The sequence below is a fragment of the Gossypium hirsutum genome, chromosome D08 (genome assembly GCF_007990345.1).
Source record: "Gossypium hirsutum isolate 1008001.06 chromosome D08, Gossypium_hirsutum_v2.1, whole genome shotgun sequence".
NCBI classification, from domain to species: domain Eukaryota; kingdom Viridiplantae; phylum Streptophyta; class Magnoliopsida; order Malvales; family Malvaceae; genus Gossypium; species Gossypium hirsutum.
Window position 1 is genome coordinate 3,427,672 of NC_053444.1, and position 13,909 is coordinate 3,441,580.

The following is a 13,909-nucleotide window of genomic DNA, read 5'->3' on the forward strand; positions in this document are numbered from 1 at the left end:
TTTTTACAGAAGCATTGTCGGGGCGTTGCAATACGTCGTTATAACAAGGCCAAAAATAGCGTTCTCTGTCAATAAGGTGTGCCAGTACATGCATAAACCACTGGACTCGCATTTTAAAGCAGTGAAGAGGATTCTGAGGTATTGATGGGTGTCGAATCCACCAATATAAACCTACGCCTTAGTTTGCAAATTATGCAGTATAGGGAGTAGGGTCAATCCCTCAGAGACTGGTTTACTGTAAATTGTTGCTCGCTTGACCAGATTTATGTCGGGGCAGCTGTCGTGCCCAAGACGTTCGGGGAATAAAAATTTGAAAACCTAAAATTAACAGAAAAATAACGTCAAAAGTAAAATTTGAAAACAGAATAATAAAAACCGTGAAATAAATATTAAGAAAAATTAATTAGAATGAGCTCAGCTTTAGGCGCGAATTTTCCTCGTCTTTGAACCGATCCTCGAAATTGGATGAACTCCTCGTTTCCAATAAGCTAGTTATAGCTACCAAGGACGCCTCGGACACCAACTCTTCCTTGTGTAAATTAGTTATGGAACGTCTAATAACTAATTCTTACCGATCGAACAACCACGAAACGTTCGTGATTTAGAACTCCGGTAGCTTTGCGTTCTAGAAGAGCCTAGCTCGAACCAATGCCCTCAACCGCGTGGGACATTTAAATCCGGTTACTACTTCCCTTGACGGAACCAAACAGTAATCTCCACTTGGCACGCCAATGTGTTCACAGAAAACCGATTAGAAACGTTCCTTTCGGAATTCCAACTGTACGTCTAACCACACTAAATCAAACGACGTCTTTTTTGACTTAGTGTTGATCTGACTTTATGAGTTGACAAAATCATACTCTTAATCCGGAGAAGTAATAAGTACTGGAATTTTAGAAGTTAAATGGCTCGGGTTCGTAACTCACAGGTTTTAACGAGGCTAATTTCGGCCTAAAGCTGAAAATGGGTTTAGTTGGCTAAGGTTTAGGGCATGTTGGTATTTGATAAATTAAATAAGGTGGAAATGGTGAAAAGATGGGTGATGTGATTGAGTATGGGGGTTGGAATATATTAAAGTGGGGTGGTTGACTATTTGGAAAAAAAATTGAAAAAGGAATTGCAAATGGCTTGATTTGGTGATTAGCTACTGGAAATTAAAAATTGAAGGAAAGGAAACTAAAAAACAACAATGCTACGTGAGAAAAGAGAGAATGTATTGAAAGACAAGAACTTAATATTTTTGATTGATGATTGGTGAACAATGTAGCCTCTATTTATACTAGTAGCTTTACTAAATTAGGAGCCAATTAGTCATAGAAAATTAAGGAAAAAAATATTCTATGATATAAAATCAATCCCAAAATAATCTCCCCCACTAAGTCAACAAAATTTTCAGCTAATTAATATTGGAAAAATTCTACTTTGCCCCTCCTTATTTGCTTATTTCTTTAATTTAGCCCAATTGTTTCCTTTTTCTTCTATTTAGTCTCAAATTGCATTCCTACACAAAATTCAATAAATATGGCAAAATTAGTGGTGCATTCTCATAAATTAACCAATTTAATTACATAAAATATGTAACTTTAGCATTTAATCAGGTATCTTAGAGGAACGTTAGATCATGGGTTTTATTTCACTCGATCTTCGAAGCTACTGTTGGAAGGGTTTTCAGATGCCAACTGGGGGTCTGATCCTGATGATCGAAGGTCTACATCCGGGTTCTGTGTGTTTCTTGGAGGCAATCCCATCTCATGGTGCTCGAAAAAGCAACCGGTGGTTTCCAGATCAACAGCGGAAGCGGAATATAGGAGCCTTGCTCACATTACTGCAGAGCTTAGTTGGATTCAGTCGTTATTGTCTGAGTTGTTTGTTCCGAAACCTAAAGCCCTGGTCTGGTGTGATAGTGTTGCTGCTATTGCAGTTGCAGGAAATCCAGTCCTGCACTCTAAATTTAAACACGTTGAGTTGGACCTATTCTTTGTACGAGAGAAAGTTGCAAGTGGAATGCTTCAAGTTGGTCATGTGTCTAGTAAAGATCAAGTAGCAGATATTTTAACAAAGCCACTGTCTGAAGGAATGTTCAACAAGTTCAGAACTCGACTTCGAGTAAGTCACAAGGGTTGAAAGGAGAAGAAAGATTGAGGCATGTTATGAATATAGGTTGTTGAGTTACAGTTAGGTAATACAGTTAGATTGTTAGACTGTTAACGTTAGTTATAAGTATCTTTGTGTATAAATAGTCTGTAAAACAACTCTTGGAAATATACTTTTGTGATATCTTGACATTCATATATAGCTCGTGTTTCAATCTGAAAAAGGTCAAATACACCGACCTTAATAGCAAAACCAAACCGACAACCTCCTGTTGAATCTCAAAGAATACAACCAATAGCAGCATTAGAGTACTGCAACAAAAGTGCGCCATTCGTATTAAACTTCACCATTCTTCCTCAAATGGATTTCTATCAATTTTAAAATATATATGTTAAATATTTTTTTCGTAATAAGTAAATGTTGCATTAATTTTCATATGATTAATATTTGATCTGAAAATTTTCAATTCCAAAATTAAGGTTCTCACATATTTTTTTCTAAAAAAAATATTTTTATTATTTTGATACAAGGTAATTGTCACCCTAAGCCTACTTTTTGATATTTTTTAACCTAACCTACTTGTAGGATTTTTAAAACAATATCCCTAATTTCAAACTCTATTTGTACTAGCTCAAATTAAAAATTTTAACATTAATTACAAAATATAAATTAACAATAAAAAACTTAATTATACTCAAATTCAACTCCACCACCAATCAAATAAAATTCAATTTTTTTAAAACTAACTTGATTATAAATTTCATTACTTATTTTTTGAAAGAATGAGAAATTAATTACTTTATATTAAATTTCTCAAGAATTAATTATAATAATTTGTTTAGATTAAAAATTAATCTAACTATTAATAAACATATGAATTTAAATTGATTCATTTTATCAATTAGTTACATATAATTTATCGAATAATAAATATTACTAATTTCTTAATATTTGTACAGATAAAATTTAACACTAAACTTTTACATATAAATCCCTTTACTGCTTTCAGGCCGACTTAAATTAAACCCAAATAATCCACACTTCTAAGCCCATCTACCGTTACATTTCCCGCTACAAAATTTCCCCCTTTCGGCAGTTAAACGCAATTTTGTCCTTAAGTTTAAGTTTTTAAAATTAATTATTATATTTTTTATTTTTTTAAAATTTCAAAATTCAGTTACATATATTAACAATATTAAAATTCTTTTAATTTTTTAAATGGTTGAATCTAGTGACGGAAGGAGGGTCTGGCCCTAAAATAAAATTTGTTCATTTAAACCTTTTATAATTTATAAAATTTTAAATTAGTAATGATAAAATTATATTTTATTCTTAAAAAAGGATAAAATTTTTATTTAATCCTTTAAAAAATATAAAATAAGACTATTAAAATGATAAAATTATATTTTTACTATTATAAAAATATATAATTTCATTTTAATCTCCTAAAAAATTATCTCACTTATTGAACCTAAATTTTAAATTTTGAAAAATAAATAAACTAAATTTTAAAAATAAAAATAAAAATTTTAAATTTTAAATTTTAAATTTTAAATTTTAAAGAGTATAAAGATTTATATCATATTTTAACTAAATCAATAATATCTTAATAAATAATTTAAAGGGAGCCGTTACTAGTTAAAATTAAACCCCCTATTTTTTCGTAATCTCCGTTATCTTCTCTCTAGAAAATCGAAAACCACAGCGAAGCTAGCACACTCAACAACAGGGAGAGAAAAAAAGGGAGAGAGTGCTCTTTGCCTTATAGTTAGCTACTGATCGGAGCTTCACCTTTAGCTTCATCGGCGTTATTTCGTGGCGGCGAAATCAAAGTTTCGGTTCTGTTTGATTCAGTTGTGGTCGGTTTCGTTCTGATTTTAGCTGCATTCGGCGTTTCGGCTCATCGCAAGGCTTCGCTCTTTTGTTTTTGGTACTGTTTGGCTTTGATTTTCTCACTTTCTTACCTTATTCCTTTGTTTCGAATGTGTTTTTTCATTTTCTTTAAATGGCAGAAGTTTGATTCGGTTTCTTTTTGTCTCGTTGATTGCAGTCGTTAACTGTGAAGAAGCTATTTGCAGCTATTTCTGGAGAAGAAACATATAAATAGATCGAAATGATGAACTATATATGAAAGGAGAGAAAGACAAGAGGTGATAATGGACGATAGAGGAGGTTCCTTTGTAGCTGTTAGGAGGATTTCTCAAGGTCTCGAGCGAGAAAATTCATGTCATTCAACTCCTGGTAATGAAGCTCTGAATTCTAATTTAAATCCGCTTTTTCTTTTTCTTTTTATTTTCCGTGTTTCGCTTTGTTTTCTTTCTAAGAGAAAAAAGTAAAAGAAATAATATTTTAAAGAGTCGTCTCTTTAGTCTTTTAAAGCTAGAAAACGTCTTTCCTTTTACTTTTACTTTTTTTTCTTTTCCGGTTAATAAATTACGAATCTGCAATTTAAACTGCGAGGTATAGTCAGCTTTGAGTGTTTCCAAAAACAATCTCTAACTTAATGTGCGATGATGCTCAAATCTGTTTTGGTGAGTTTCCTTTTTTTTTCTGATATTCTGTTTAGATGTTTCTTCTTTGGATTTTTTAAAATTTTAACTGAATTGTTGAATATATTTTTTTTGTGGTATTTCATGTGTATATTTGATAATTACTTCATACTCTAAAGATTGGGGGGCTTAATTGCTTGGCTGACTGTTATCTTCTTGTTTCAAACCTTTTTGCGTGAAATAGAAAAATAATAACTGTAGAGAAAGTGATCCGGTTGGTACCAAGTGAATTAGGTGTGCTTTTCCGTTCTCATTTATCTTAGGTTGGCTATGGGGATTTGGATTATAAGAATAAATAAATAAAAGAAGTAATTGTGTGTTAAAACACATGTAACTGCAACATTGATGGATTTTTTAGATGTCTATCTAATAGTGAATTGAAATCATTTTCATATTTTTATACCTTTCAAATATAACTAACTGAACTTCAACTAATTTATACATAACATATTAATTTCGTTCTCTCAATTTGTATAGTAAATGAAATCTAAATCCAAAATTTTAAGCAACTAGATTCTTCCTCTCTTATTGAAGCCATTCGTTAGTGCAGTTTAAGGTTGCAAGATTCATGCTTGATGAAGTTTTCATATATCAATTTTTATCTCTTTCCATCAGATTATATTGCATGCTTTTTTTGTTTATAGTTCAACAGTTTAGTATATCAGTTTTTAGGACTCAATCTTTTTTTTGCTTTAATGATTCTATGCCTGCTACTTACAATGAAGATTTTACAATTTCCTTGGTGGGGTGTAGTTATCATTTTCTATTTTAATCTTGGTTGGAGATTGTTGGCTGATGTTTTCTCCTATTTTCCTTTTCCATTTGTCTTATTTTTGCTTCTATTAGCTGCTGAAGAGAACCATCTTTTTGAAGATGAGGTTGTGCTTGGTACTGGTAATTTTGAAATTGTTAAAGCAGTTGAATGAAGAGATAGCAACTGCATTTTCATTATTAGAGTTTTTTCTTTTTGTTACAGCTGAGGTTGTGGCAGGATCAGCAGCATGGTTGAGCAGAGGCCTTTCTTGTGTTTGTGCACAGAGAAGAGAGAGTGATGCTCGTCCATCATTTGATTTAACCCCTTCTGAGGTAGTATTTACGATCTGATCAATAGGTTCTCTTGCTTACCTTCCCTGCAACTTGGTATGATTTCTCCCAAGTTTACTGCTATCATCTGAACCCAACCTTTGCGTTTAAACTCTATTATTACTGAAATTGCTCTCCCATTAGTTGACTCTTGGGATTGTTTTCCATCATTGTCGAAGTATTTGAAAATGGCATGCTCCTTTTTTGACTTTCAAGCTTCATGTTTTTTATTTTCTTGCAAAAATCCAAAATTTACTTGCATTTACTGGAACATTTAATCTTGGCATTTATGCTGTCAGGAAGAATGCTTGCAGAGGCTGCAGAACCATATAGATATTGCCTATGATAGTTCAATCCCTGAGCATCAGGTATCAGTTTGTGATGATGCTATTTACACTTACACCGCAATTCTAAATCTATAACTATCTCATTCATTATTGCTGCTTCTCTACAGGAAGCTTTAAGGGCCTTATGGAATGCTGTCTTCCCAGAAGAAGAGCTACACGGCTTAATATCCGAACAATGGAAGGAAATGGGGTGGCAAGGGAAAGATCCATCGACAGATTTTAGGTAATGTAGTTCCCTTTTATCTGTCCATATCTCTGTCTGTAAATGATTATCATATTGGTAAGTACATCTTAATTATTGGATGTATCTTGCAGGGGTGGTGGTTTTATATCATTGGAGAACCTGTTATTCTTTGCTAGGCACTTTCCGGTATGTACTTTTACTTATCTTGTGTTGCCTAACCCACAATGCCTTGTTTTTCGTAATTCTCTTCTGTTTTTGCATGGTCATTGTGTTTGGTTTTCTTGGCGATTTTTGCAATATCAAAATTAAGCGTACTTGGATTTGTATTGCTATATACATGCAATGATTACAGGTATTTCAAATAGGTATATATATTATGATTTCTGGAAAGTATTTCATGTACATTTTAAAATCTAGATATGATCTTGCTTTGCTACTTCAATAAATTTTACTTTATCTTTTGGTCTTTGTTCATCCAATGCTAAGGTGTTTTTGAACATCTCAATGCAGAAATCCTTCAAGGATCTCCTTTGGAAGCAGGAAGGTGACCGGTCAGCGTGGGAATATCCCTTTGCCGTGGCCGGTGTGAACATTACATTCATGCTTATTCAGATGCTTGATCTTGAAGCAGGTAATGTATTGTTGAAAATAAAAGTGATGTTCTCGAATTCTTGTTTTATTTCCTAAGCATCCATTAGGATTGGTATTTCATATTTTTAATTGATTAAAACTGCATGCTTCACTTCTACAGTCAAACCAAGAACAATGGTTGGAGCAATTTTCTTGAAGTTCCTCTCAGGGAATGCCAGTTTATTCCGAGTTTTTGCACTTTCTATGTTTATAATGTTTTTGTGGAAATTTATTTCTTTCCCAAGTCACTTAGGGCTAGTTTAGCAATGCTTCTAAGAAGCAATTTTGGGACAAAAAAACGTTTTTGAGATAAAAGCATTCCTAGACAAGACGCTTTTGAGAGAAAAAATGCTTTTCAAACGCCAAAAATTGGCTAAACACAGAAGCAGAAAATTTGAGCTTTTCTCAAAAGTGCTTCTTAGAAGCATTGCTAAGCTAGCCTTTAGACTCCAATCTAATTATACTCCTTTTAAAGTAAATTAGCGTTGGTTTTTTACCTTTGAATAGAAAACGAATCAGCATTTGACCTTCTCTATTGTATCGCATTCAAGCTAATGGATCGTCAATGGCTTGCTATGTGTGCATCTTACATGGACTTCAATGTAAGTTTTCTTGAACCAGAAAATTCTTTTTGGACCTAGGATGATATTAAAATGAAGGCGACCTCAAATATTTCTAGCTTGAATTATCCATCTATCTGTCTATGACTGTTTTTTGTTTGGTTTTCACAGTGCCATAGACCTGCTCTCCTATAATCAAATCATTCTTTCTCTGGTATTTGGTTTTACAGACTGTGATGAAAGCCACGCGTCACCAACTGGAAAGGGAGTTTTTACTGGAAGATATAACACGTCTGGAGGAACTGCCCTCGTACAGTCTTCTTACACTATAGTTGAAAGGTACTTCTTTAACTATACTTCTTTTGTGAATGGCAAGAGCCAGGATGCATGCTATGAATGAACATGTTGCCCTTTTCTGCCTTTAACCAAATGTCTTTTAAGCTAGATACATGTGCTTCATTTCAAACAAGTGGAATTGGTGTTCCCTTCTGATTTCTTAGAATAAGAAAGGGTTTTCGATTTTGGGCTATAGTCTTAGGAAGAAAGCTGAGCATGCTTGTTTTAGCCTCGTGAGTCTCAGTATCCACATCCGAAAGAAAATCAGTCCAGAAATCGATAAATTCTACTAATGGTCCTCTCTAATGTCTTTTAAGCTAGATACATGTGCTGCATTTCAAACAAGTGGAATTGGTGTTCCCTTTTGATTTCTTAGAATAAGAAAGGGTTTTCTGTTTTGGGCTATAGTCTTAGGAAGAAAGCTGAGCATGCTTGTTTTAGCCTCGTGAATCTCGCTATCCACATCCGAAAGAAAATCAGTCCAGAGCGATAAATTCTACTAATGGTCCTCTCTAATGTCTCTGTTTCAGTGTCTAGTTAACTAGGGATAGATAGGATGTTTCAGTCTCACGTCCAAAAATAAATAACTAAAGAAGAGATTTTGGGTTATATATGTGTAGACATTGCATTCGTTATGCAAAAGGAGGGTAATTGGGAGTAACAATTTGAATTGTGGGTTTGGGTTTTTTTAGATCCGATTCGTTTTTTGTGGATTCGGATGTTAAAATTGTTACCCGCTGCTGATTTAAAATGGATGCGAATAGACACCTCCAAGTATTTGAATTGCATTGCTTATTTGAATAACGGTTTCAGAATCCAAATCCACATTAGAATTGTAGATTCGGAATCAATTATCTTACAGATTCAAGGATGATTGGTTTTAAATTTTTAAAAATTCATATTCGGATTTTTCTGAATTCAAATATTATCTCAGATAGATGATTAAAATCTTAAATTTGAAATTCGGATATTTAATTCAGATTCAAATTTGGATAGTGATAAATGAGTTATGATTTTTAAGTAAATTTACGGATTTGAATAAATAAAAAAATACAAATATTACATTGATTAAATCGTTGGTTCTAGATAAGTTGTCAGGGTAGATGGGGTGGATACACCGAAACACAACCTCAAAGCTATTTGAAGGGCAGACAGGGCAGGTTACCATGATGTAGAAATCGTGAAATTAGATGAGAGAATTGTCAAATCAAGCACCCAAATGAGTAGGCAAAAAGATGTTTCAATTCAGCATTGGAATAGGACGATAATGGTCTGGTCCCACGACACTAGCCAGGCTGATAGTACGAAATTGGCCTTACCAGTCATCCATATGATGAGACCAATAATCAATTCAACTCTTGGATCTCATACGTGCCAATTAGCTTAGATTTTATAATACACCACCACAAGTGCATAAAAATATTAGTAAGTATATTATTTTGATATTTAATGTTTAATTTGATACTTATATTTTTTCTAATTTAATATTTAATTTTTTTTGTCTTAATTTAACATGAATTTAGCTTAAAATTTCAATGCACAATTTAGTAATTGAACATTAAAATCAACAGTAACCCAATAAATAATAACTACTATTGTAGTTTCAACCAAGACCACTGGAATGGATGGGACAGAATTTGGCCTTGCCTAGCCTGAAGGGTGACAAAGCTATCAGGAAGAAAAACATTCGCCAAGAGCCATACGAAATTAGACTGTTATTTATGAAACACAAAAGTAAAAATTGAAAACAGTGTGTAAATGGTAATTGGTTTAAATACTGATCAAAACTTTAGAAACTAGAAAATACAAAACTGAGCATCACTAGTTAGCATTTCTTTTTTGAGGGAGAGGGGTGGGGCAGTAAAATACTGCTAAGATCACAGTATAACAACACTACAAGAAAAAAAACTGAAATATACATCCAAAACATAAAGAGTTCTTCAAGACACCCTTTGGCAACAGGAAACCAGATTATTTGAGTTCATTTCCTGCCCAAAATTTTGAAGAACCCAAAAATTCCAAAACCAAAAAGTACATAGAAATTAAAATAAAATAAAGCCATGGAAATAGTTAGTGGGATTCTAGAGAAATCTCACTTGCCACCTAAAGTAGGGAAATGACTGCGGTCTTCGATGGAAGGTGCTGCTGCCATACTACTTCTTGCATTTCCTCCACCAAACCCTCTTGAGCTATGCCCGCGACCTTGATCTTGACCCTGAACCCGACCCCTTCCGCGTCCACTTGGATTGTAGTACCTCTTCCTTTCAGCAGGCTTCAGAAATTCATTAATGCTCAAAGACTACAACCATTACCAAGTAAATAATAAGGATCAGTACATGCCATAAAGACATTTTTCGGAATTAAATTACAAAATCACTATAAAGAGAAAGGAGCACATTTGCAAGCTATAACTTATGGATAAATTACAAAATAATCATCCAAAGTTTGCCAAGTGCCCAAGTCTATAAAATTAAAAAAGCACAAAGTGTGCTGCAGTCCAATGAACTTAAATATTGGCTCACATGAAACTCGAAAAACAGGAAAATTGTAACACGGGTTGTATAAAAGGATGTACGAATACCTTCTTAGCTCTCTCTTCTTTCTCATAAGCCTCTTTTCTCTTATCCTTATCAGATCCCTGTAGTAGACAATTGAAGGCACATATGATTAATAGTCAATACATATTTGCAAACTAATAAGTCGTCGATGATAGAACTCCCGAAGGAATCACCAATGATGAAGATTTCATCATTACTTTTCTTATTTGAAAGCTGTTGCATTGACTCAAACTCCTTGGCATCTACTTTTCTTCCCTCGGTTTTCAGTGCCTGCAGAGCCTTCCTCTTCTCTTCCATCAGCTTTTCATATTCCTCAAGAGTCATCACCTATTAGTATGACAATTAGAAAAGATAGCGGATATCTATATTAATCCGACTCTTCATGTTCATTAAGTATCCATGCTTTACATATATTAGAACATGAGTTTAGGGGTATGATTCTCCAGATACATGGAAGCATTTGGAAAAACTCAAGCATACTCTTGTTGGACTCATATTTGTATTGACACTCACCACAAATTCAACAACATAGGTAGACATCAATGACAATCTAAAATGATAAATTATCAGGTGAATCAACCTTTTCCTCGGGTTCTTTTTCTTCAAGTTCATTTGTAAGGCTCTCCTTGTCAGCATCTCCTCCATCACCATCTCTTGCCAGCTTCTCATCACCTAAATTCTGATTACCTTCATTGGCAACTTCTTCAGTCACCCTAAAAGGCGTATAATGATGAAAGAAGAACAAAACTAAGTAATGATTTTGTTTAATTTTACAATACTATTGAAGGTTCAAACCATTGACACTTTTAAACACTAAAGATAGCTCACCGAGCAAGTTCATTAGTTTGAGTTCCCCAATTCCCACGACCAAAGCCTTCACGTTCGAGCTCATTTCTATAGACAAGAACCACAAATGAAAAGCATGAGTTCCAAGATCTGGATAGACTAATATGCAGGATATGTCAAGATAAAGATAAACAAGACTTCATTTACCCGCGTCCAGTCCCACTACTGCGTTCATACACCCTGCGAGGTCTCTCCCCATCTCCAATTTCCCCATTACTGAAACCACCACGGCGACCACCACCACAATAAGGTCGAGGACCACCGTAGCCACCACGCCTTTCAGATGGCCTTCTACTCTCACCATCTTCAGGTGCACCTTGACCGAGTTCAGCACTGTTGCTGAATGAATTCTCATCATTGGCAAAATCACGTCTGTATCCACCACTGCCACCACGCCCACCTACACATCCACGCCCACCACGGCCTCCACCACGAATACCTTCACTCTTCGCCTCCCTCACTTAAAAAAAAAAATCAAATGCACATAAATAAACTATAATCCCAAAAAGCTATAGGAATCACAACACATTCACCATGTCCCAAATCTTATATAATACAAATTATTAACCTATAATAATAATGCAAAATTCTTCAAACATTATGATGGAATGGATACATGAATTGCTATATACTATATTCATACGAGTTATGTTTCTTGTGTAAACTATCATAGAAATAACCAATCAAATTCTATTCTCTACACCATAAATGAAACCCAAATATATTAAAATAAATCCATTCAAACCCATTAAAAAGGGTAACTTTAATATTACACAACCAATTAAACTAAAGACCCAACACATAAAAATGATTCAATTTTTGCATATAAAATGATGGAAATCCTTCTGCTACAACATTGAAGCAATAAAGCTGGAACGGTAACTTCCTTTTTTAGGGGAAGCTTACCAGCCTGAGCAGGAGGGAGAGGCTTGGAGGGAAGCTTAGCCTGCGGCTTCGTCTGAGATTGAGCCTGCCCTTTCTTAGGGACGCTGGAGGGGGCGGTGGCAGCAGCCTTTTTCTGAGCGGCGATCAGCAATGAGAGCTCCCCAGTATCATCATCACCCAATAAATCAAACGGGTTGGAGCTCGACATTTTTCTTCAATAAAAAAACACTCAAACTAATCCCTCCAAGCGCTTTCTCTCAAAGATAGAATATTTCCATAGTTTAGTATTTTAATAACATGCAAAATCAGACAAATGTTGGGACGAGTAGATCTGCGAGATAGAAAATATAATGAAGAGAGAAAAACCCTATATTAGCCGCGAGAGGAGAGAAATTTTAACTGTAATCAATTCTATTTTATAATGGTTTGGTATGAATTATGATACTTTAAAACTGACTTTATTGATCATTTTTATATACAAACGTATGGTTTTTTTTTTGAACTTTTTTTCTCACTCAACTATAAAGAATTTTAAAATCATTGTCCAATTAATTGTCTTCATTTTTTTAATCCAATTCTATTAGCTCTTTTAACTTTTCTTTAACATTAATTGATCATATATGTTATTTTTGGTATAATGCTTAAAATTATTTATAGTCTTTCGTCAAACCTTTAAATAGAAGGATATTGCGCTTCAGCAAATTCGAATTTACATCTCCTGCATGGACAATAATACCAATGTCAATCAAGCTAAGACTCAATCGGCTTACTCTTACTTTTTTAATTTTACGATAGAGATATTATAACAAAATAAAATATGACACGGGAATTTAAAAATTAATATAATAATAAATTTAGTCTTTAATATTTTTAGATTATGTTAATTTGATCATTGTTTTAAATAATTAACCTTTAACATTTACTCGAAAAATTTATAATTTTTTTACTTCAGATTTTTTTATCTTTTTCGTTTCTCTATTTTCATCCCTATTATTTTTTATTTCCATTTCTTCTCACTCAAACTTTCTCTCCTACATGAAATCTCCTTTTAATTCATCGTAGGTCATAAATTTAGTTTTCTTTTTAGATTTTTTATTTCGGGTTGAAAATTTAATTTTAATTCAGCGGGTTATTTTAAGACATGCCTTGTTTACGTTCAAGCCTGTTTCATTATCAACATTATCACCGTCATCGTCGTCCACATAATTATCATCATCACTGTCATCTCAAACAGGGAGCAGTGGTTCATTAGGAGGGCTTAACCATGGTGATATGCACTCTTCATATTCCATTTAATTTTGTTGATGCTCTCATCGCAAGTAACAATATTTTCACAATATATAATATTATTTTTATTTATTTTTTGAGGTAAACATGATATTACATTTTGTACTTTTTCATAATATATAATAATTTAATTATATTTTATATTTAATTATGTGTTTAAGGATCAATTTAATAAAATTTACAAATAAGGATTAAATTTATTGAATCATTTAAAATAAAAATTAAATTGATAAAATATATAAATATTAAGAATTAAATGTGTTATTATACCAGTTAAAAAAACCGCGTTACCATTTTCGTTAACCATTCAAGAGTAACCAAAACAAAAACATTAATGACAAAATTAAAAATTTCTATAGATAATCAAAATAAAAACACGTTAATAATTAAGGAACTAATTCTATAGTTTACCCTATAATTGAACAAGAAAATTTGCCAAACCTTACTCAATAGGCTTGGCCCAATTAGCACCGAACTTGGACAAAGATTTTTGTACCACAAACTGGCCCAACTCAAATTCAATTAATTAAAAAAACATTTTTAAATATTT

General features: G+C 33.3%; 2 protein-coding genes across 18 annotated transcripts; one reads left to right on the plus strand and one right to left on the minus strand.

The window, feature by feature from the left end:
- The first annotated feature begins 3,709 nt into the window (after nucleotides 1-3,709).
- LOC107937443 (ELMO domain-containing protein B) lies at nucleotides 3,710-12,217 on the plus strand. Of its 17 annotated transcripts, XM_041099549.1 has the most exons (11): nucleotides 3,735-4,024; nucleotides 4,145-4,335; nucleotides 5,620-5,729; nucleotides 6,026-6,094; nucleotides 6,181-6,296; nucleotides 6,389-6,443; nucleotides 6,768-6,888; nucleotides 7,009-7,065; nucleotides 7,395-7,489; nucleotides 7,678-7,786; nucleotides 9,385-9,807. In XM_041099549.1, the coding sequence occupies exons 2-10, from the start codon at nucleotides 4,251-4,253 to the stop codon at nucleotides 7,777-7,779; spliced, it is 810 nt and encodes a 269-aa protein (XP_040955483.1). In that variant the 5' UTR covers nucleotides 3,735-4,024; nucleotides 4,145-4,250; the 3' UTR covers nucleotides 7,780-7,786; nucleotides 9,385-9,807. The 17 variants fall into 17 exon arrangements, 15 of the variants coding, with proteins under 15 accessions (XP_040955469.1, XP_040955483.1, XP_040955472.1 ...); XM_041099535.1 differs by lacking the exons at nucleotides 7,009-7,065; nucleotides 7,395-7,489 and adding an exon at nucleotides 5,490-5,537 and having other exon boundaries at nucleotides 3,710-4,024; nucleotides 5,599-5,729; XM_041099538.1 differs by lacking the exons at nucleotides 7,009-7,065; nucleotides 7,395-7,489; nucleotides 9,385-9,807 and adding exons at nucleotides 5,490-5,537; nucleotides 12,083-12,217 and having other exon boundaries at nucleotides 3,736-4,024; nucleotides 5,599-5,729.
- On the minus strand, nucleotides 9,539-12,612 carry LOC107937442 (RGG repeats nuclear RNA binding protein A). The gene is made up of 7 exons (XM_041099550.1): nucleotides 12,094-12,612; nucleotides 11,335-11,647; nucleotides 11,170-11,235; nucleotides 10,922-11,054; nucleotides 10,477-10,668; nucleotides 10,365-10,421; nucleotides 9,539-10,082 (listed from the first exon to the last, which is right to left on the minus strand). Exons 1-7 carry the CDS (start codon nucleotides 12,278-12,280, stop codon nucleotides 9,876-9,878), a joined length of 1,155 nt encoding a protein of 384 aa, XP_040955484.1. The 5' UTR covers nucleotides 12,281-12,612; the 3' UTR covers nucleotides 9,539-9,875.
- Nucleotides 12,613-13,909: the final 1,297 nt, after the last annotated feature.